This window comes from Balaenoptera musculus, chromosome 8, assembly GCF_009873245.2.
Source record: "Balaenoptera musculus isolate JJ_BM4_2016_0621 chromosome 8, mBalMus1.pri.v3, whole genome shotgun sequence".
Lineage (NCBI taxonomy): Eukaryota > Metazoa > Chordata > Mammalia > Artiodactyla > Balaenopteridae > Balaenoptera > Balaenoptera musculus.
The window spans coordinates 58,800,177-58,820,196 of NC_045792.1; the positions used below are offsets into that span (position 1 = coordinate 58,800,177).

Sequence of the window (20,020 nt, forward strand, 5' to 3'; positions counted from 1 at the left end):
GCCTGGCTCCCATTGCTGCCAACTCTTAGGCCGCTGTCGGAGCATCCCCTTTAACCTGCGAGAGAACTTTCACTTTGTTAAATTGAACCTGTGCCTGGGTCAGTTCCAACGAACTCCTTTCTCTGTTTCAAATACGCATTGACTTCACCCAGCTGGAGCAAAGCCTGGGACGTGGAGCGGGGTCCGTGGGGCCTTCCAGATTAGATAAATGTAATGACTGAGACTCACCCACACGGTAAACAGCGTCTCAAGACCCCTCCAGCAACCCAATAACTCGTCCTCCAATCTGTGGCCAACTTCCCCTATCAGTCACCTCTTGGTATGAGGCGGCGGGAGAGACCTGGACTACGAGTCTTCACTCCTGGGTTCTCGTCCTAGCTTGATGACACCTCCTGCCTGGCGTTCTCACACAGGTACCTGCGCCTCTCTGAGGATAACTGCGGTTGGGATGTGGAGACAAAGGCTTCCCCAGGGGGAAAGGGGAAGCGGGAGACGCTGAGATATAAACTCAGGCCCAGTTCCTGGCGGCTGTGCAACGACAGAGCCATCCTCTAGGAGAGGCATATCTACCAACCCTGGAGGGGACAAAGGTGCCGGGGAAGTTCCTGCCCCTGGGAAGCCCCTAAGGGTTTCCGCCGCTTTTCCAGCCACGCTTCCAGGACACAGCAGGGCTGAACCAGTGCAAGGCTCCGGAGTATTTCCTCCCCAGGAACCTCACAGATGCCCTCCCCAATCTGCTCTCTTCCTCCTCTGAGGCTCCGAAGCCCCAACTCTGCCCCTTCAATCCACATGGGGTGAATTTATTTTGACACCACACCCGCTGCACCCCCTGCCCTGGGAATCCAGAGCCTTCCCTGGCTCCCATCCCCAGCTTTTCCAGAGCAGCAGAGCTGAGCACAGAGCCAGGCAGACAAGACTGGGGGAAAAGAAGGGTATTTGGGGCCCAGTATAAATAATGAAGTTCTGGAATTGGCGCTCTCATTTGGGGCTACAAGGGCAACAGGATCCCTGAGGACTATTAATGTGCAGGCACTAGGCACACATGGTTTTTAGGCAACATTTAACAACCATGAGAGAAGGAAGGATTATTATCTTCATTTTATTGAGGAGGTATGGTTTAGAGCAGTCAAGCAACTGCTTCACTTTCACATAGGAGCAGAGCTGCGATTCAAACCCATGTCTCATTTCTCTAGTCTGAAGGAATCCAAAAACTATGGAATCTGCCCTCTACTACCCACAAACTTACAACCGAAATAATTCATCAGACACGGATGTGTTGGTCTATTTATTAGAACTGGCTGTCAGATAAATCACAGGCCCCACCATGGAGCAGGACCTAGATGACAGAGGAATGGGTAATGGATGGAAGCATGCTTACGGCTTCCTCATTTGTGGGAGCTGAGCTGAGCCCAGCCTGGTCATCAAACCTGGGGACTGTCTGGGGATGGCTGGACTCAGTCATGGAGCCAGAGTGGCAAAATCAGGGCCAGGCAGAGCAGGAGAGGTCTAATCCCCTGGGGCATGGCCCCAGCACTCATGGCCAAGGCATAGAACCTCGCCACCTCCTCGTTGGGATTGCCCTGGGCGGGGTCGAACCACATCTGGATGCAGCGGCCACTGCCCCGGCTGTAGTTGCTGAGCTTGTAGGAGTGACTCCAGAGGCCCTCACACAGGGCTGCCGGCGTGGGGAAGTAGAACTCAAATGTGCCACAGGTGGTCCCAGTTGGACACTTGTTAGATCCTGCAGGGGGAGAGAGGGTAGGCACGGACATTCAGCCCCTGGGCCCAAAGCTCATTCATTTCTGGCCCCCCTTAGAAATCCTTGCCCAACCCCAAATCCTCAAACCCCCTTTCTCCATTCTCCGCCTCCATCTCCCCACCCTCAGGCCCTCACCTGAGGTCCAGTTCCAGCCCTTTTGCCAGTTGGTCTTGCAGGTGTAGGAGGTGCGGCAGTCTTCCCACCAGCTCTGACAGTCCTCTTTGCAGAGGGGCACGTTCAGGAACCGTTCTTTGCGCCAGCTCTGGTTCACCTGGGGGGAGCGGGGGGGAGGGAGGGCTCCAGTCAGCCTGAGATGTTGATAGGAACAGCCTTGACTGAGTTGGGCGACAGCCTGCTGGGGTGAGGTGAGGGAGACACCAATACCTCCTGGATCCAGGGCCCCAGATTGGGTGAGCACTCGTACAAACAGTTGTCCTGAATGAAGTGGCGCTTGCAGGCGGGCTCCATTTTGCCACAGTGATCCCAGTTAAAGTTATACAGGGAGGAGGTGTCCCTGTGCAGCTCCTGGCTGACTTTGGCAGAGCAGCAGGCATTCTTCTTCCAGGGGATGCACTGCAGGGGGGAAGACATGAGACTAACTGCCTCCCAGACCACAAGCTCTGCCATCTCCAGCCTCTTCCCATTTGGCTCTTGCTCTCCTGCCCCAGGTAGGTTGTCCTAGGAACGCTCACTGTTAGGACCTCTCTGTCCTTGGCCTCCAGAAACTCCGGTCTTGGGAGAGACTCAGTTACAACAGTGTGATGGGGAGGTGGGGATGGTGAGAGCCTGGGAGAAACCCTGTCTTGGGGAGACAATAGCTATCATTTATACAGCGCTTGATACTTTATACAAAGTATTTTATTTTTTCAGTAAAAAATAATTACTGAGTACTTGTTTTATGCCAGTTACTGTTCTAGATGCTGGGAATACAGAAGAGAACAAAACAGACAGAAATATGTGTTCTGGTGAGGGGAGACAGTAAGAACTAAAAGAGAAAAAAAATATATCAGGATCTGATCAGTTATATGGAGGAAATTACAGCAGGGAATGGAAATATGGAGTATGGGATGACTGTTGAAATTTTAAATGGGGTGGTTGTGAACAGCCTCACTGGAAGGTGGCATTTTGAGCAAAGGAGGAAAGGGGATACGCTCTGCAGTAATATACGCTGAAGTCTCTCACCCTTTAAACCCCTGGAGTTGCCAACCTCAGTCCTACCCCTACCCCACTACAAGGGCAAGTCCTGTCCCATTCCTCTGTGTGTCCGTGTGCTTCTCTGGGCCTCAGTTTCCTCATTTGTGTCATGTGGAAGAGAACATCATCTACCCACATTACAGGGCCCCTGGGAATATGAAATCACACACAGAAAACACATGACACCTGGTAGGTGCTCAGTAAATGATCATTTCGCCTTATTGCCAACACGGTATCCCATCCTGAGCAGGCCACCCCTACAATCACGCCAGCCACTCCCCCGCATCCTACCTTCATCTTCTCCCACAGTGATAACTCAGGATGTGTGTGTGTGGTGAAGGGGCTGACCCCGCGACCCCTCCCTCACCACCCTGACTTCCTCTTCCTTGTCTGAACAAGCCCCCTCCCCACCCAGAGCCACACTCCATCCTCACCTGGTCATGTAGCTTGTCCTCAGGGCCTGGCTTTATCTTGTGGTGCTTGGCATCCATGCAGACATTGAACAGGTCTGTCCTGGCCCGGGCACTGCACTTGTAGGCCATCCAGGCCAGAAACAGCAGAAGGGGTGTCAATTTCCAGGGCATGTCTTTCTTTTCCTGCAGAGGCAGCTGTGGCTAGGGAGACCAAAGCCTGAGGGGAGAGAGTCCCATGCAGGGTGCCCCCTTCACCTCCTGCCTCAGTCTCCCCAGCTCCACACTGAAGGATGGGGTCAGACCCTGTTCCATCAGTGTTGGGGTCCTGAGGCTCCTTGAGAATGAAGTAGAGAAGATCGGCAAAAGGGGCGGCTCCCTCACCTCAGGCTTGAAGGGCTCAGAAGATCTGGGATTAGAGGGTGAGCCCTGGGGGAATCTTCCCAAGGTGGAGGAGATGCCTTGTGCTCTCACCTTCTCTCTGGACTTGATCTAAGAAAAGTAACTAAATAATTCAGGTCCATGCTCTGCTCTCCTGAAAGGGGCCAGGGGCACACAGTGCCCTCATCCTGTGTCCAGCAAGTGCTCTGCCTTTACACCCTGGATCACCTGGGTTCCCATGCCGGGTTAGAAACCCTGTTAGCCCTGGGGTGGCAGCGACCCAGCTCTGCTGAGTTCTCCAGATCAGCACAAGGATCAAGTGAGGTAACACGCAGGATGGTGTTTGGTTAAATGATACAGAAATGACATATAAGCAGTATCATATGATACTTGTCTTTCTCTGTCTGGTTTACTTCACTTAGTATGATAATCTCTAGGTCCATCCATGTTGTTGCAAATGGCATCATTTCATTCTTTTTTATGGCTGAGTAATGTTCCATTGTATATATGTACCACATCTTCTTTATCCACTCAGTCTGTTGATGGACATTTAGGTTGCTACTGGCACTCTACTTTTTTTTTCTTTTCTTTTTTTTTTAAATTTATTTTTGGCTGCATTAGGTCTTCGTTGCTGCACGAGGGCTTTCTTTAGTTGTGTCTAGTGGGGGCTACTCTGCGTTGCAGTGTGCAGGCTTCTCATTGCGGTGGCTTCTTGTTGCAGAGCACAGGCTCTAGGTGCACAGGCTTCAGTAGTTGTAGCCTGCGGGCTCAGTAGTTGTGGCACGTGGGCTCTAGAGCACAGGCTCAGTAGTTGTGGCGCACAGGCTTAGTTGCTCTGCAGCATGTGGGATCTTCCCAGACCAGCTCGAACCCATGTCGCCTGCCTTGGCAGGCAGATTCTTAACCACTGCACCACCAGGGAAGCCCCTGGGGTGGTTGTTTTTAAACAGCTTTGCTTTCTCAGACTTTTTCCTTCCCTATTCTCTGAGAGCCATTTCCTCCTGTCTACCCCCGACATCGTGACTCTGGCCTCCTCAGCTCTTTCTGGACAGATGCACCAGATCCCTGCCTTATCCCTCAAAACACAAATGCAGGACCCTAGGACCTGAGGGACAACATGAAAGTCCCTCGCATTGGAGCTGCTAACCAGACAAGCACTTAGAGTCGTGGGAGACCCCCAGCAAAAGTGACGGCCCACTACTCTGTCCATGACTGCCTGTCACCTTTCACCCCACCCATGACAGATCTGTTCCTTTAGGCTCTGTCACGGAGGGACCTAAGAGTTGATAATAGAGACTTTCCTCTCCGTCCCCATCCCCCACGCAGTTGATCACCAAGCCCTGGCAAGGTCTCTCCGAAAACGTTTCTGGAATTCACTTCCCTTGGCTCTGTGTTTGGGGTAAGGTCTTCCCTCCTCCAGTTTCTTCCCCTTCAAGTCACCTTCCCCACAGGAGCCAGAGTGAACTTTCTAAAGAGAGATATGCCCCGCCCCTATGCGCCCACCTGCCAAGTCTCCCCAGTGTCCTGTCACCATCCCCTCCTTAGGGCAACTTGCCTGAGCCTCCTTTGCTGCTGGGCGCACACACAACTCTGTCTGGATTGGCCTGTCTTTAGGCTGGCAGCAGCTGCAAGCCGCGGCACTGCCCTCTGTGTTCTCTGTCCTCAGCGCCGGATAGACTGACTAGGAGCTCTGCTAAGCATAGATACAATTTCCTCTTTCAGCTCTCCTCCTGCTCTGCCTTCTCTTCAGATCCCACCCTCTTCAAGATTACTTTAGTCTGTCAAATGATCCATTTCTGTTTTCATTCATCTCTTTATGTTAATTTATTCATTCCAGGGTCCACACATTCAACATGCATCAAAATCTAGATGATTGCTCATCTCCAAGGGGGATCTGAATTTTTTACCCCAAGCAGTTGTTAGGATAAAGCTAACTTGAGGGGAATGGGACCTAGTGAGAAAGAACCCAGGCTTTGGGGCCAGGTCATGGGACCCAGTGATAGCTCCATCCCTCCCACAACTGTGGGAAATATCACTGAATCTTTCTCAGCTTCAGTGTGCTCACAAGAAAATTGTTGAGAATTATATGTAGAAAAGCCTGACATCGAGTAGGCTTTAAAAATTTTTTTATTTAACTATAGTTGATTTATAATATTGTGTTAGCTTCAGGTGTACAGCTTCAGATTCTTTTCCATTATAGGTTATTACAAGATATTGAATATAGTTCCCTATGCTATACAGTAAATCCTTGTTCATCTATTTTATATATAGTGGTGTGTGTCTGTTAATCCCATACTCCTAATTTATCCTTCTCCCTCCCCTTTCCCGTTTGGTAACCATAAATTTGTTTTCTATGTCTGTGACTCTGTTTCTATTTTGTAAATAAGTTGATTTGTATTATTATTATTATTTTTTGGCCACACCACACGGCAATGTATTATTTTTTTAGATTCCACATATAAGTGATTTCATATAATATTTGTCTTTTTCTGCCTGACTTATTTCACTTAGTATCATAATCTGTACATCCATTCATATGCTGCAAATGGCAATATTTCATTCATTTTTATGGCTGAGTAATATTCCATTGTGTGTATATACCACATTTTATCCATTCATCCATCCATGGACATTTGAGCTGCTTCCACCTTTTGACTACTGTGAAGAATGCTACTATGAACACATCTTCTTTATCCATTCATCTATTGGTGGACATTTAGGTTGCTTGAGTAGGCTTAAATGGCAGCTATCAGATTAATTTATGAGCAGCCAGATGGACACAGGTAGAAGATGAGGTACAGAAGTCCAGGGTCACAGAGAAAAATTGTCTCAAATCTGATAAATGAAAATACCTCACCATCTACTATTTCTGTAAATATAATTAAACAATTTTTTAGCCTTTTAAAAAATTGTGGTAAAATACAGACTATATAAAATTTACTGCCTTAACCATTTTAAGTATACAATTCAGTAGTGTTAAGTATATTCATATTGTTGTGCAACAAATCTGTAGGACATTTTCATCCTGTAAAACTGAAACTCTATTTCCATTAGTCTGCAGCTCCCCATTTCCTCCTCTCCCCAGTCCTCGGTAACCACCATTCAACCTCTGTCTCTAAGAATTTGACTCCTCTAGATATCTCATATAATTGGGGTCATACATTATTTGTCCTTTTGTGACTGGCTTATTTCACTTAGCATAATGTTCTCAAGGTTCATCCATGTGTCAGAATTTCATTCCTTTTTATAGCTGAATAATATTCCATTGTGTGTATATACCACATTTTATCCATTCATCCATCCATGGACACTTGAGCTGCTTTTACCTCTGACTATTGTGAAGAATGCTACTATGAACACAGGTGTACAACTATCTCTTTGGGACCCTGCTTTCAATTCTTTTGGATATATAACCAGAAGTGGAATAGCTGGATCATACGGTAATTCTATTTTTAATTTTTGAGGAACTGTCATACTGTTTTCCAAAATGGTTTCACAATTTTACATTTCTACCAGCAGTGTACAAGGATTTCAATTTCTCCACATCCTGGCCACACTTGTTATTTTCTGTTGGTTTGTTTGTTTCTTTAATAGTAGCCATCCTAGTGGCTATGAGGTGGTATGTCACTGTGGTTTTGATTTGCATTTCTCTAATGATTAGTAATGTTGAGCCTTTTTTCATATGCTTGTTGGTCATTTGTATATCTTCTTTGGAGAAATGTTTATTCATGTTATTTGCCCATTTTTAATCAGGTTATTTTGTTATTGTTGAATTATAGGAGTTCTTTATATATTCTGGATTAACCCCTTATCAGATATATGATTTACAAATATTTTCTCCCATTCTGTATGTTGCCTTTCATTCTATTAATTGTCTTTTGCTGCACAGAAGTTTTAAATTTTGATGTAGTCCAATTTGTCTTTTTTTTCCTTTTGTTACCTGTGCTTTTGCTATCATATCCAAGAAATCACTGCCTAATGTAATGTTATGAAGCTCTTCCCCTACGTTTTCTTACAGTTTTATAGTTTTAGCTCTTATGGTTAGGGCTTTGATCCATTTTGAGTTAGTTTTTGTGTGTGGTGTAAAATAGAGTCCAACTTAATTTTTTTGCATGTGAATATTCAGTTGTGTCCGTGCACCACATTTTGAAAAGATTATTCTTTCCCCTCTTGCATTGTCTTAGCATTGTTGTCAAAAATCTGGACTCTTCAGCTCTATCCTGCTACTGCACTGTCTTATAGTTTTGTAGTAAGTTTTAAAATCAGGAAGTGTGAGTCCTCTAATTTTGTTCTTTTTCAAGATTGTTTTGGCTATTGTAGGTCTCTTTCATGTCCATATGGATTTTAGGATCAGGTTGTCAGTTACTCCAAAATAGCCAGCTGAGATTTTGATAAGAATTGAGTTCAATCTGTAGATCAGTTTGGGGAGTATTGTCCTCATAACAATATTAAGTCTTCTCATTGATGAACATGGAATTTCTTTCCATTTATTTAGGTTTTACGTTTCTTTCAACAATGTTTTGTAATTTTCAGTGTACAAGTTTTTTTGTTGTTGTTGTTTTTTAATTTGGCCTCGCCATGTGGCATGTGGGATCTTATTTCCCTGGCCAGGGATTGAACCCACGCACCTTGCAGTGGAAGCACGGAGTCTTAACCACTGGACTGCCAGGGAAGTCCCCTGTACAAGTCTTTTACTTTGTTAAATTTTTTCCTGTGTATTTGATTCTTTTTCAAGCTATTGTGAATGGAACTGTATTCTTAAATTTATTTTTGTGTTGTTCATTGCTAGTGTATAGAAATACAAACGATTTTTGCATATTGATCTGGTATCCTACAAAGTTGCTGAACTCACTTGTTAGTAATCATGTGTTTGAGGATTCCTTAGGATTTTCTATATAGAATGTCACATTATTTGTGAATAGAAATAGTTTTACTTCTTGCTTTCCAATTTGTATGGGTCTTATTTCTTTTTCTTCACTAATAGCCCTAGCTACAACTTTTATACAGCATTGAGTAGACATGATGAGAGTGGATATACCTGTCTTATTGCTGATCTTAGGGGTAAGGCCTTTTGGCGTAGAACAGGATGTTAGCTGTGGGTTTTTCATAGATGTCCTTTATCACATTGGGGAAAATCCCTTCTATTCCTTGTTTGTTCAGTGCTTTATTTTGTTGTTGTTGTTTTGTTTTGTTTTGTTTTTTCCAGCATATTTTGTTTTTTTAATGAAAGGATTTTGGATTTTGTCAAATGATGTTCCTGCATCCATTGAGATGATCATGTGGTTTTGTATTTTATTCTAGTAATATGGTATATTAAATTAATTAATTCTGAGATGTTAAACCAACTTGCTTTCTTTAGATTCCCCCAGTTGGTAATGGTGTATAATCCTTTTTATATGCTGCTGGGTTCAGTTTGATGTTTTGTTGAGAAGATTTACGTCTTTATTCATAAAAGATGTTGGTCTGTAGTTTTCTTTTCTTGTCATGACTTTGTCTGATTTTATTTTATTTATTTTTATTTTTTTATTTTTTAAACTTTTATTTATTTATTTATGGCTGTGTTGGGTCTTCGTTTCTGTGCTAGGGCTTTCTCTAGTTGTGGCAAGTGGGGGCCACTCTTCATGGCGGTGCGCGGGCCTCTTATTATCGCGGCCTCTCTTGTTGCGGAGCACAGGCTCCAGACGCGCAAGCTCAGTAATTGTGGCTCACGGGGCCCAGCTGCTCCGCGGCATGTGGGATCTTCCCAGACCAGGGCTCGAACCCGTGTCCCCTGCATTGGCAGGCAGATTCTCAACCACTGCGCCACCAGGGAAGCCCTGTCTGATTTTATATCAGGGTAACACTGGTCACATAAAATGAGTTGGGGAGTGTTCTCTCCCCTTCTTTGTTGAAAGAATTTGTGAAGGATTGATATTAATTATTCTTTAAACATTTGGTAGAATGCATCACTGAGGCCATCTGGGCCTGAGCTTTTCTTTGAGGAAGTTTTAAAATTACTAATTCAGGGACTTCCCTGGTGATACAGTGGTTAAGACTCTGCGCTTCCACTGCAGGGGGCATGGGTTCTGGCTGGGGAAACTAAGATCCCGCATGCCTCAGCGCGGCCAAAATAAATAGATAAATAAATAAAGAAAATTTAAAAAATACTAATTCAGTCTCTTTACCTGTTATAGGTATACTTAAATGTTTTACTTATTCTGGTGTCATCTTTGGTAGTTTGTGTCTTTCTAGGAATTTGTCTATTTCATTTATGTTATATAATTTATTGACTTACAGTTGTTCATAGTATTCTCTTACAATACTTTTTATTTCTATAAGGATAATAGTGATGTCCCCTCTCTTACTCATGATTTTAATAATTTGATTCTTCTCTCTTCTTTTCTTAAAATCAGTGTAGCTAAGGACTTATCAGTTTTGTTTATCTTTTCATAAAACCAACTTTTGGTTTTCTTCATTTTCTCTATTGTTTTTCTATCCTCTGTTCCATTTATTTTTGCTTTACTCATTATTTCTTTCCTTCTGCTGGCTTTGGGTTTATTTTGTTCTTTGTCTATTTTATTTTTTTAAGGTAATAATTTAATTATTGATTTAAAATCGTTCTTCTTTTTTAATATAGGCATTTATAGCTCTAAATTTCCCTCTAAGCACTGCTTTAGCTGCATCCAATACGTTTTTTTTATAAATTTATTTATTTATTCATTTTATTTAATTTTTTTTTGCTGCATTGTGTCTTTGCTTGCACGCAGGTTTTCTCTAGTTGCTGAGAGCGGGGGCTACTCTTTGTTGTGGTGCGTGGGCCTCTCATTGTGCTGGCTTCTCTTGTTGCAGAGCACAGGCTCTAGGTGCGTGGGCTTCAGTAGTTGTGGCAGACGGGCTTCAGTAGTTGGGGCTCGCGGGCTGTAGAGCGCAGGCTCAGTAGTTGTGGCACACAGGCTTAGTTGCTCTGTGGCATGTGGGATCTTCCTGGACCAGGGCTCGAACCCATGTCCCCTGCATTGGCAGGTGGATTCTTAACCACTGCGCCATCAGGGAAGCCCCCAATAGGTTTTGATATTTTTCATTTTCATTTCATTCATCTTAAAGTTTTTTCTAATATCTCTTGTGATTTATTCTTTTACTCATTGATAATTTAGGAGTGTATTATTTAACTTACACATATTTGTGAATTTCCTAAATCTTCCTCTTTTTGGATTTCCAGTTTCATTCCATTGGGGTCAGAGAACATACTTTGTATTATTTCCACTCTTTTAAATGTATTGGTGCTTTTTTGAATGGCCAAACATATGATGTTCCATATGCACTTCAGAAGAATATATATTATTCTGTTGTTTGTTGATGTGTTCTACAGATATCTGCTAGGTCTAGCTGGTTTATACTGTTGTGCAAGTCTTCTATTTCCCTGTTGATCTTCTGCCGAGTTATTCTATTCATTTTTGGTAGGGGGTATTGAAATCTCCAACTGTTATTATTGAATTCTGTAGTTCTGTGCTCAATTCTGTCAGTTTTTTACTTCATGTATTTTGGAACTCTATATTTATGTTTATAATTGTTATGTGTTCCTGATGGATTGACCCTTTTAACATTATAAAATGCCTTTCTTTGCCTCTTAACAATTTTTGTCTTAAATTCTATTTGTCTGACATCATTTTAACCATCCCAGATATCTTTTGGTTATTTTTTGCATGATGTATCTTTTTCCATCCTTTAATTTCAACTTTTCGTCTATGAATCTACAGTGTGAGTCATGTAGCCAGCATATGGTAGGATAATGATTTTTTATCTGCTAATCTCTGCACTTTTATTGGAGTATTTAATCCATTTATATAAAATGTAATTTCTAATGATATGTTTTACATCTTTAATTTTATTTGCTTTATATATGTTGTTTGTCTTTTTTGTTCCTCTGTTTCTCCATTACTGCTGTCTTTGTGTTTAATTCATATTTTGTAGTGTACCATTTTAATGCCTTTGTTGTTTCTTTTACTATAATTTTTGAGTTTTTTCTTAGTAGTTGCTCTGAGATTACAACTAACATCATAATTTATAACAATCTAGTTGATGTTAATACCGAGTTTCAATAGTATTCAAAACTTTGCTCCAATATAGCTTTATTCCCTCCCCCACTCCTTTGTACTATTATTGTCATACAAATTATAATTTTACACATTATGAACATATCAACAGACTTTTAATAATTATTATTTTACACAGCTGTCTTTTTCCATTAGATAGGATAAGTGTTACAACATAAATACATTTATACCATATTTTATATTTCTTTGTATATTAACTTTTACTTATGCTCTTGATTTCTTCATGGGGATTCATGTACTCTCTGGTGTCCTTTCATTTCAGCTTGAAGAACAACCTTTAGTATTTCTTGTAAAGAAAGTCTGCTAGCAAGAAATTCTCTCAGTTTTGGTTTATTTGGGTATGTCTTAATTTCGCCTTCCTTTTTTTTAATATATATATATTTATTTATTTATTTGGTTGCACTGGGTCTTAGTTGCAGCACGTGGGCTCCTTAATTGCAGCACACGGGCTCCTTAGTTGTGGCATGTGAACTCTTAGTTGTGGCATGCATGTGGGATCTAGTTCCCTGAGAAGGGATTGAACCCGAGCCCCCTGCATTGGGAGTGCAGAGTCTTAACCACTGTGCCACCAGGGAAAGTCCCCCTCCTTCATTTTTGTTTTTTTTTAATTTTATTTTTTTTTAATTTTTGGCTGCGTTGGATCTTCGTTGCTGTGTGCGGGCTTTCTCTGGTTGCGGTGAGTGGGGGCTACTCTTTGTTGCAGTGTGCAGGCTTCTCATTACGGTGGCTTCTCTTGTTGTGGAGCACGGGCTCTAGGTGCGCGGGCTTCAGTAGTTGTGGCATGTGGGCTCAGTAGTAGTGGCTCACGGGCTCTAGAGCGTAGGCTCAGTAGTTGTGGCGCACGGGCTTAGTTGCTCTGCGGCATGTGGGATCTTCCCAGACCAGGGCTTGAACCCTTGTCCCCTGCATTGGCAGGCGGATTCTTAACCACTGTGCCACCAGGGAAGCCCTCTCCTTCATTTTTGAAGGATAGATTTTCTGGTTATAGAATTCTTTTTTTTTTCTTTTTCTTTTTTTTTTGGCTGAACCATGCAGCTTGCAGGGTTTTAGTTCCCTGACCAGGGATTAAACCCATGCCCTTGGCAGTGAAAGCAGGGAGTCCTAACCACTGGACCGCCAGGGAATTCCCCTTGGTTATAGAATTCTTGATTGAGCTTTTTCATTTCAGCACTTTGAATATATCATCCCACTGCCTCCTGGCCTTCATAGTTTCTGATGAGACATTAGCAGTTACTCTTATTGAGGGTACTTTGTACATGATAAGTTGTTTTTCTATTGCTGCTTGTAAGATTCTCTCTTTGTCTTCCAGTAGTTTGACTCTGATGTGTTTAAGTGTGAATTTCTTTGAGTTTATATTATCTTGACGTCCTTGAGCTTCTTAGATGTGTAGATTAATGTTTTTTATAAAATTTGAGATTAGGCCATGATTTCTCCAATACTATAATATTTACGTCTTTCCCCCCCTCTTATAGAACTCCCATTGTGCATATTTTGGTATGCATGATGGTTATCACCACAAGTCCCTGAGGCTGTGTTCATTTTTCCTTCTTTTTTTTTTTTTGTTCTTAAGAATGGACAATTTCTGTTTTCCATCTTCACATTTATAGATTCTTCAAACCTGAAGCCACTTCAAACCTGCTGCTGAGCACCTCTAATAGAAAAAACTTTTATTCAGGCTTTCTTTTTTTAGAGCAGCTTAAGGTTCACAATGAAATTGAGGGGAAGGTACAGAAATTTCCTATATATCCCCTGCCCCCACACGTACATAGCTTCCTCCATTATAACATCCCCAATGAGAGTGGTACATTGTTACAACTGATGAACCTGCATTGACACATCTTAATCAGCCAAAGTCCATAATTTACCTTAGGGTTCACTCTTGGTGTTGTACATGCAGTGAATTTGGACAAATGCATAATTGTATCCATCATTATAATATACAGAGTATTTTCACTGCACTAAAAATCCTCTGTGCTCTGCCTACACCCCTGTCCCCACAATCCCAGCAACCACTGATCCTTTTGCTATCTCTATACTTTTGCCTTTTCCAAATGTCATACAGTTAGAAACATACAGTATGTAGCTTTTTCATATTGGCTTCTTCCACTTAGTAATATATATTTACGGTTCCTCCATGTCTTTTTTATAAAATATTTATTTATTTAATTTATTTATTTTATTTATTTTTTTGGCTGCGTCCGGTCTTAGTTGCGGCACGCGGGCTCTTCGTCGTAGCACATGGGCTTCTTTCTAGTTGTGGCATGCGGGTTTTTTTTCTCTAGTTGTGGTGCGCAGGCTCCAGGACACGTGGGCTCTGTAGTTTGCGGCATGCAGACTCTCTCATCGAGGCGCTCGAGCTCAGTAGTTGTGGCGCACCAGCTTAGTTGCCCCACGGCATGTGGGATCTTAGTTCCCCGACCAGGGATTGAACCCGCGTCCCCTGCATTGGAAGGTGGATTCTTAACCACTGGACCACCAGGGTAGTCCCCAGTTCCCCCATGTCTTTTCATGGCTTGATAGTTCATTTCTTTTTAGTGTTGAATAATATTCCATTATCTGGGTGTACCACAGTTTTATTTACCCACTCACCTACTGAAAGACATCTTGGTTGCTTCCAAGGTTTAGCAATTATGAATAAAGCTGCTATAGACATTAATGTGCAGGTTTTAGTGTAGAAATAACTTTTCAACTCCTTTGGGTAAATACTAAGGAGCATGAGTGCTGGATCATGTGGTAAGAGTATGTTTAGTTTTTTAAGAAACCATCAAACTGTCTTCCAAAGTGTCTATACTACTGTGCATTCCCACCAGCAATGAATGGAAGTTCCTTTTGCGCCACAGCCTCACCAGTATTTGGTGTTGTCAGTGTTCCAGATTCTGGCCATTCTAATAGGTGTGTAATGGTATCATGTTGTGTTGTTGCTGTTGTTTTTAAATAAATTTATTTATTTATTTATTTTTGGCTGCGGTGGGTCTTCGTTGCTGTGCGTGGGCTTTCTCTGGTTGAGGCGAGCAGGGGCTACTCTTTGTTGCGGTACGCGGGCTTCTCATTGCCGTGGCTTCTCTTGTTGTGGAGCATGGGCTCTAGGCGTGTCGGCTTCTGTAGTAGTGGTGCACGGGCCCAGCCGCTCCACGGCATGTGGGATCCTCCCGGACCAGGGCTCGAACCCGTGTCCCCTGCATCGGCAGGCGGATTCCCAACCACTGCGCCACCAGGGAAGCCCCAGATATATCTTTTGCAAATATGTTCTCCCAGTCTGTAGCTTGTCCTTTCACCTTTCACTCTCTTGACAATGCCTTTTTTTTTTTTTTTTTTGACATGCTGCACGGCTTGTAGTATCTTAAGTTCCTCGACTAGGGATCAAACTCAGGCCCCGGCAGTGAAAGCACTGAGTCCTAACCACTGGACCTCCAGGGAATTTGTCTTTAATAGCGCAAAAATTTTTAATTTTGATTAAATCTAGCTTATCAGTTCTTTCTTTAATGGATCATGCCTTTGGATCATCACCTAACCCAGAGCTGAGGGATTGGAGCCTTCTCAGGTATTTGCTGGACATATTCACAGTTCTGCAAATGCACATGAATTCAAGATCCCCAGGTAGATGTCAGAGCTTTTCAAAGCTCCCTTTTGGCATCTCATTCCCTGATGTTCCTTTTAAGTTTTTTTTCCTGCCTCTTGTTTGCCACAACTGGTAGGAAGCTGGGATGTCAAATAATTTGCTGCTGATTATTTAGACAAACACCTAGGCATTGGGTTTCTCACTGGGTGGGCTCTGAGTCAGAGAAGCCCTGTGAATGGGGCTCGTAACAGAGCTTCCAGATAGATCAAGTAGTGACAGTTCTCTAGGGATAGGGCTTTTTCGGGAGATCCACACCCACTCTGCCCCCTCTAGTGGCTGCTAGGCCACTAGTTTTCATAGCTTCTGTAGTTGTGAAGCTGCTGATTTTGGAGACTACTGTGGAGTTGGGGAGAGGAGAATGGGTACCACAAAGCTCACTGTTTCTACTGATATTCAGCCATTTTTCTTGAATAAATTCTCCTTAGGTTTTTGAAAGCTTTAATTTCCAGAGTTCTGGAAAAGTTGATTTTGACAAGTTTTGCCAGTGTTATTGCTTTTATGGAGGAGTGGATTTTCATATGTCCTTATTCTGTCATTCCAGAAGTGCTTCTTCAGATTACTTCTATTTTAAGAAGCATAAAGCTTTAAATAATATTGGTCACTTGTAAGTAAAATGGTCTTTGAGTATACAGTCTACTGTTAACATGAATAAATAAAAGTTATTTTTTGTTTCCTGTGTGTTTTGCCCTCATAGCAAAGTTTAGGTCCTTATCAACCTGAATTTGAACTTTCACTTCTCAAAAAGCATGTTAATTTTTTGGGCTTTGTGCTGACTTGCATCATCCTCTTGGGTCATGATATAACATGAAACAATAGGATCCCTCATTCCTAGAGAAGTTAAAATTCTTAGTGACAAGGTTGTTATAAAATATAGTTTTCTTATTAATAACACAGCCAAGACTGAGGCTATTTCCTGACAACACTTTTTTTTCTTTTTCTGTTTCCCTTCTCCAAGATCAGGTCCTAAATTCAGAATAATAAAACTATCAAGGCATATTTTACACCAAAAGCATCTTGGCACTTCCCAGACAGCTGCTAGAATACATAAAATATTTGCTCCCTCACAGCATGGTACTCATAAGTAAAGAAGGAGGCAAGGAGGGATGCTAAAAATAGTTAGATATAATTGGTATGCTCCGTGTTTTAAAATTCAGCTTATCAGTATCATAAGAGCTGCCCTGTACGTCGTGTTCACATTGTGGAGAAAGATGTTAGAGCAAAGAGAAGAATTCGTCCTTTCTAGAGGATTTTTATACAAGGTAAAGGATTGTGTCTGTGAATGTTTAATGATTGCAGACTTTCCCACATGAGTAAAAGCACACCCATTTTAATAAGCAAGAGTCTGCATGACGACTGTCAACAAATCTATTTCCAGGATGATTTTATCCTTTATTTTAAAATAACCTTTTATTATTGGTAGTAATTTTCATGCACATCTTACAAAACAGACTGTAAGGCCCTCAAGATTTCTAAATGCATCCACTGTCCATATCACCCTTGGAGCTGAGGCAAATAGAGAGGACAAATGGAATTATAAAAAATAAGTTGGTTAAATTGATTGAGAAGACAAACTCTTCTTGTCCACCTCTCCCTCTCCAGGTTCTAATAATATGTTCTCCTCAAAACAGCTATCAACTGAGACCTCATGAAATATAGCACTTGACAGTAAGTTCATGCTCTGTTGTATTACACCCCAGTGAAAATTCTTCTCTCTTTTATTCTGGTATTAGAAATTAATAGATTGACCGATCTGCCGTTTGTGCTAACAAGGAGTTTCTCTTCTCTCCTTTTGTTTTCCTGAAGATCCTACCATAATTGACTGACAGGAAAATAGACTCACGGATCTGACATCACCGCCATAAACTAACGCTTGGATGATTCAAGCTGTCAGAGCCCTGGGACTTGAGACTTCCAGAAAAATTCCAGCCCAAAAGCAGAAGACTTCTATGGAGAAAGATGCTAAGCCACAAACAGGTAACAAGAAATAATTTTTAAAGAATTAGGGAAGTTGATGAAGGCGATATGATTGTGGTTATTATGTTGGTATTTTTGGTAATGTGCTTCATGTTCTTTTTTTGATTAGTCATATGATGCAGCCCTTTTTGTTTCCCCTGGCTGTGGTCTCTAACCCTCAATTCAGTAGACCATACTTGTGCCAACCGCAATAAACACTCTCTCTAAAAAAAATTCTTGGCAGTGGGCCACTCTCCTAAGCATCCCTATTGGTATTGTTTACATCTACACCAAGAACTGACTCCCTCCTTGACTGCCACGTTGGTCCAACCAGTTTCTCAAAGTTCATGATGGAATAGAGTTTGGCTCAGATGATAGATTTTTATGGAGCCAGACGCTAAATCCCTTAGAATACATCCCCTCATGGGTACACTCCACAGAAATTCAGAAATATATAAAATTCCTTATATGCTACCATTGCAAGGGAGAGTATTGTATAGGCAATCACTCATTCATTCATTCATTCATTCATTTTACATATCATAAAATTCACCCATTTAACGTTTACAGTGACTTTGTGGAGTGGTGCAACCTGATCATAAATGAGTTTTAGAACATTTTTATCCCCCCTTATGCCCATTTATATAGTTACTCCCTATTCCCAAATCCAGCCTCAGGCAACCACTAGTGTACTTTCTGTCTCTATAAGTTTGCCTTTTCTGGAACTTTCATACAAATGGACTTTCACTTAGCATAATGTTTTTAAGGTTCACCCATGACATAGCATATGTCAGTAGTTCATTACTTTTTATTGCTGAATAGTATTCTGTTGTACGGATACGACACATTTTGTCTGTCTACTCACCAGTTGATGGACATTGAGCTTATTTTCAGTTTGGGGCTATTATGACTAATGCTGCTATGAACATTCACATGCAAGTCTTTGTATGGATATGTACTTTCTTTTCTCTTGAGTAGATGCTTAGAAGTAGAATTGATGGGTTGTATGACAGTTTTGTGTTAACTTTTTGAGAAGCTGCCACACTGTTTTCCAAAGGACAGTGCCGTTTTATATTCCCATCAGCAGTATAGGAGGGTTCCAGTTTCTCTATATCTTTGTGAACATCTGTTATTGCCTGTCTTATTATTGTAGCTATTCTAGTGGATATGAAATGGTATCTCATTTTGGTTTTAATTTGCATTTTCCTAATGACTGATGATGTTGGGCATCTTTTCATGTACTTTCTTTGATGAGATATCTATTCATTTCTTTAGCCCATTAGTTAATTGGTTGTTTGTCTTATTAAGTTGTCGGTATTCTTTGTATATTATGGATACAAGTCCTTTATCAGATATGTGTTTTGCAGATATTTCCTCTTGGCTATTTCTTGTCTTTTATTTTCTTAATGATGTCTTTTGAAGTGCAGAAGTTTTGAATTTTGATGATGTCCATTTTATCAGTTTTTTCAGTGATGGACTGTGTTTTTGGTCCAAAAAAGAAACAAATGATGGGTGGAAGCATTAATATAAGAAATCTTTGCCTAACACAGGGTCTGGAAGATGTTCTCCTGTTTTCTTCTAAAGTTTTTATTGTTTTATCTGTTACATTTAAGTTTATGATCCCTTCTGAGTTATTTTTGTTTATGTTATGAGTTGAAGGTCTAAATTCATCTTTTTGTATGTGGATAATCAATTGTCCTAGCACATTTATTGAACCGATTATCCTTTATCCCAATGAATTGCCTTAGCACCTTTGTCAAAAATCGATCAACTATAAATATAAGGATTTATTTCTGGACTCTCAATTCTGTTTCATTAATCTATATGTCTATTCTTATGCCAGTACTGCTGCTCTAGGAAATCTTAATTTGGAAAATTATTAATACATCCTCAAGCTAATGACTCCTCAGAAGTTGAGGATGACAGCTACAGAAAGTGGGATTCTAACAAGTATTTTTAGAAACAGTTCAGAAACAGCAAAATAGGCCTTTGATAAGGTATATTGGATTGAGATGGTACTTATCTTAAATTTCACTAATTCTAATATATCTGTAAACAAGTCATATGTATAAATAGTGTCACTGGCTCTATAGAGAATGATACATTGAATTGCTGTGTTCACAAGAGTGCCTAGGGTGGTGGCCAGTGCATTGCTCCACTTTTTGTGTTGATATAGTTCTATGTATAATTTCAAAGAGTTGGTTCTTCTTGCCAGGATCTAACTGAAAAATTAAACTTGTAACCATGACCATGCCAGAAATATAACTGACCATAACAGAATAAGGTCTTTGTAGCAGCCTGTAAGTCTGTTGACAAATATCCTGATTCCGCTCTCCTTCCAGGCACATGTTAGGACTGTATTTTTCCTGGCCTCCTGGAAGTTAGTCATGGTCATGACTAGATTTAGCCAATGAAATAAGTGATGGGTGGAAGTTTTAAGAGCCTATATGGAATTCACCAAGTTCCCTATTCCTGTCTCGTGGAAGTGTGTGATGAGATGGAGCCTCCATCAGCCTGGGTCCCTAAGTGACAAACAGAATCCCCCTGACAACCCATATTAAGCACCATCGCTTGAGCAAGAAATCAGTGTTAGTTGTGTTAAGGCACTGAG

The 20,020-nt window shown here is 41.5% G+C and overlaps 2 protein-coding genes across 3 annotated transcripts in view; one reads left to right on the top strand and one right to left on the bottom strand.

Moving 5' to 3' along the window:
• The first annotated feature begins 15 nt into the window (after nt 1-15).
• The window catches only part of ANAPC15 (anaphase promoting complex subunit 15), a 71,248-nt gene continuing 51,243 nt past the window's right edge, over nt 16-20,020 (top strand). The window contains exons 1-2 of one of the 2 annotated variants that reach the window (XM_036859152.1): nt 16-413; nt 17,260-17,430. In XM_036859152.1, the coding sequence (XP_036715047.1) occupies nt 17,331-17,430 (100 nt within the window). In that variant the 5' untranslated portion in view covers nt 16-413; nt 17,260-17,330. The remainder of the gene's footprint in view (nt 414-17,259; nt 17,431-20,020) is intronic. The other variant, XM_036859153.1, reaches the window with a different exon arrangement.
• FOLR2 (folate receptor beta) lies at nt 1,255-5,420 on the bottom strand. Its single transcript, XM_036859149.1, has 5 exons — nt 5,300-5,420; nt 3,388-3,549; nt 2,144-2,332; nt 1,895-2,030; nt 1,255-1,741 (listed from the first exon to the last, which is right to left on the bottom strand). Exons 2-5 carry the CDS (start codon nt 3,535-3,537, stop codon nt 1,455-1,457), a joined length of 762 nt encoding a protein of 253 aa, XP_036715044.1. The 5' UTR covers nt 3,538-3,549; nt 5,300-5,420; the 3' UTR covers nt 1,255-1,454.

Bases quoted from the DNA above. Each gene is read 5' to 3' on its own strand.
- FOLR2 (XM_036859149.1), bottom strand. From the start codon at position 3,537: ATGCCCTGGAAATTGACACCCCTTCTGCTGTTTCTGGCCTGGATGGCC. The intron at 2,333-3,387 runs GTGAGGATGGAG...TCCCCCCTGCAG, and splicing joins AGGACAAGCTACATGACCAG to TGCATCCCCTGGAAGAAGAA. The intron at 2,031-2,143 runs GTATTGGTGTCT...CGCTCCCCCCAG, and splicing joins TGGGGCCCTGGATCCAGGAG to GTGAACCAGAGCTGGCGCAA.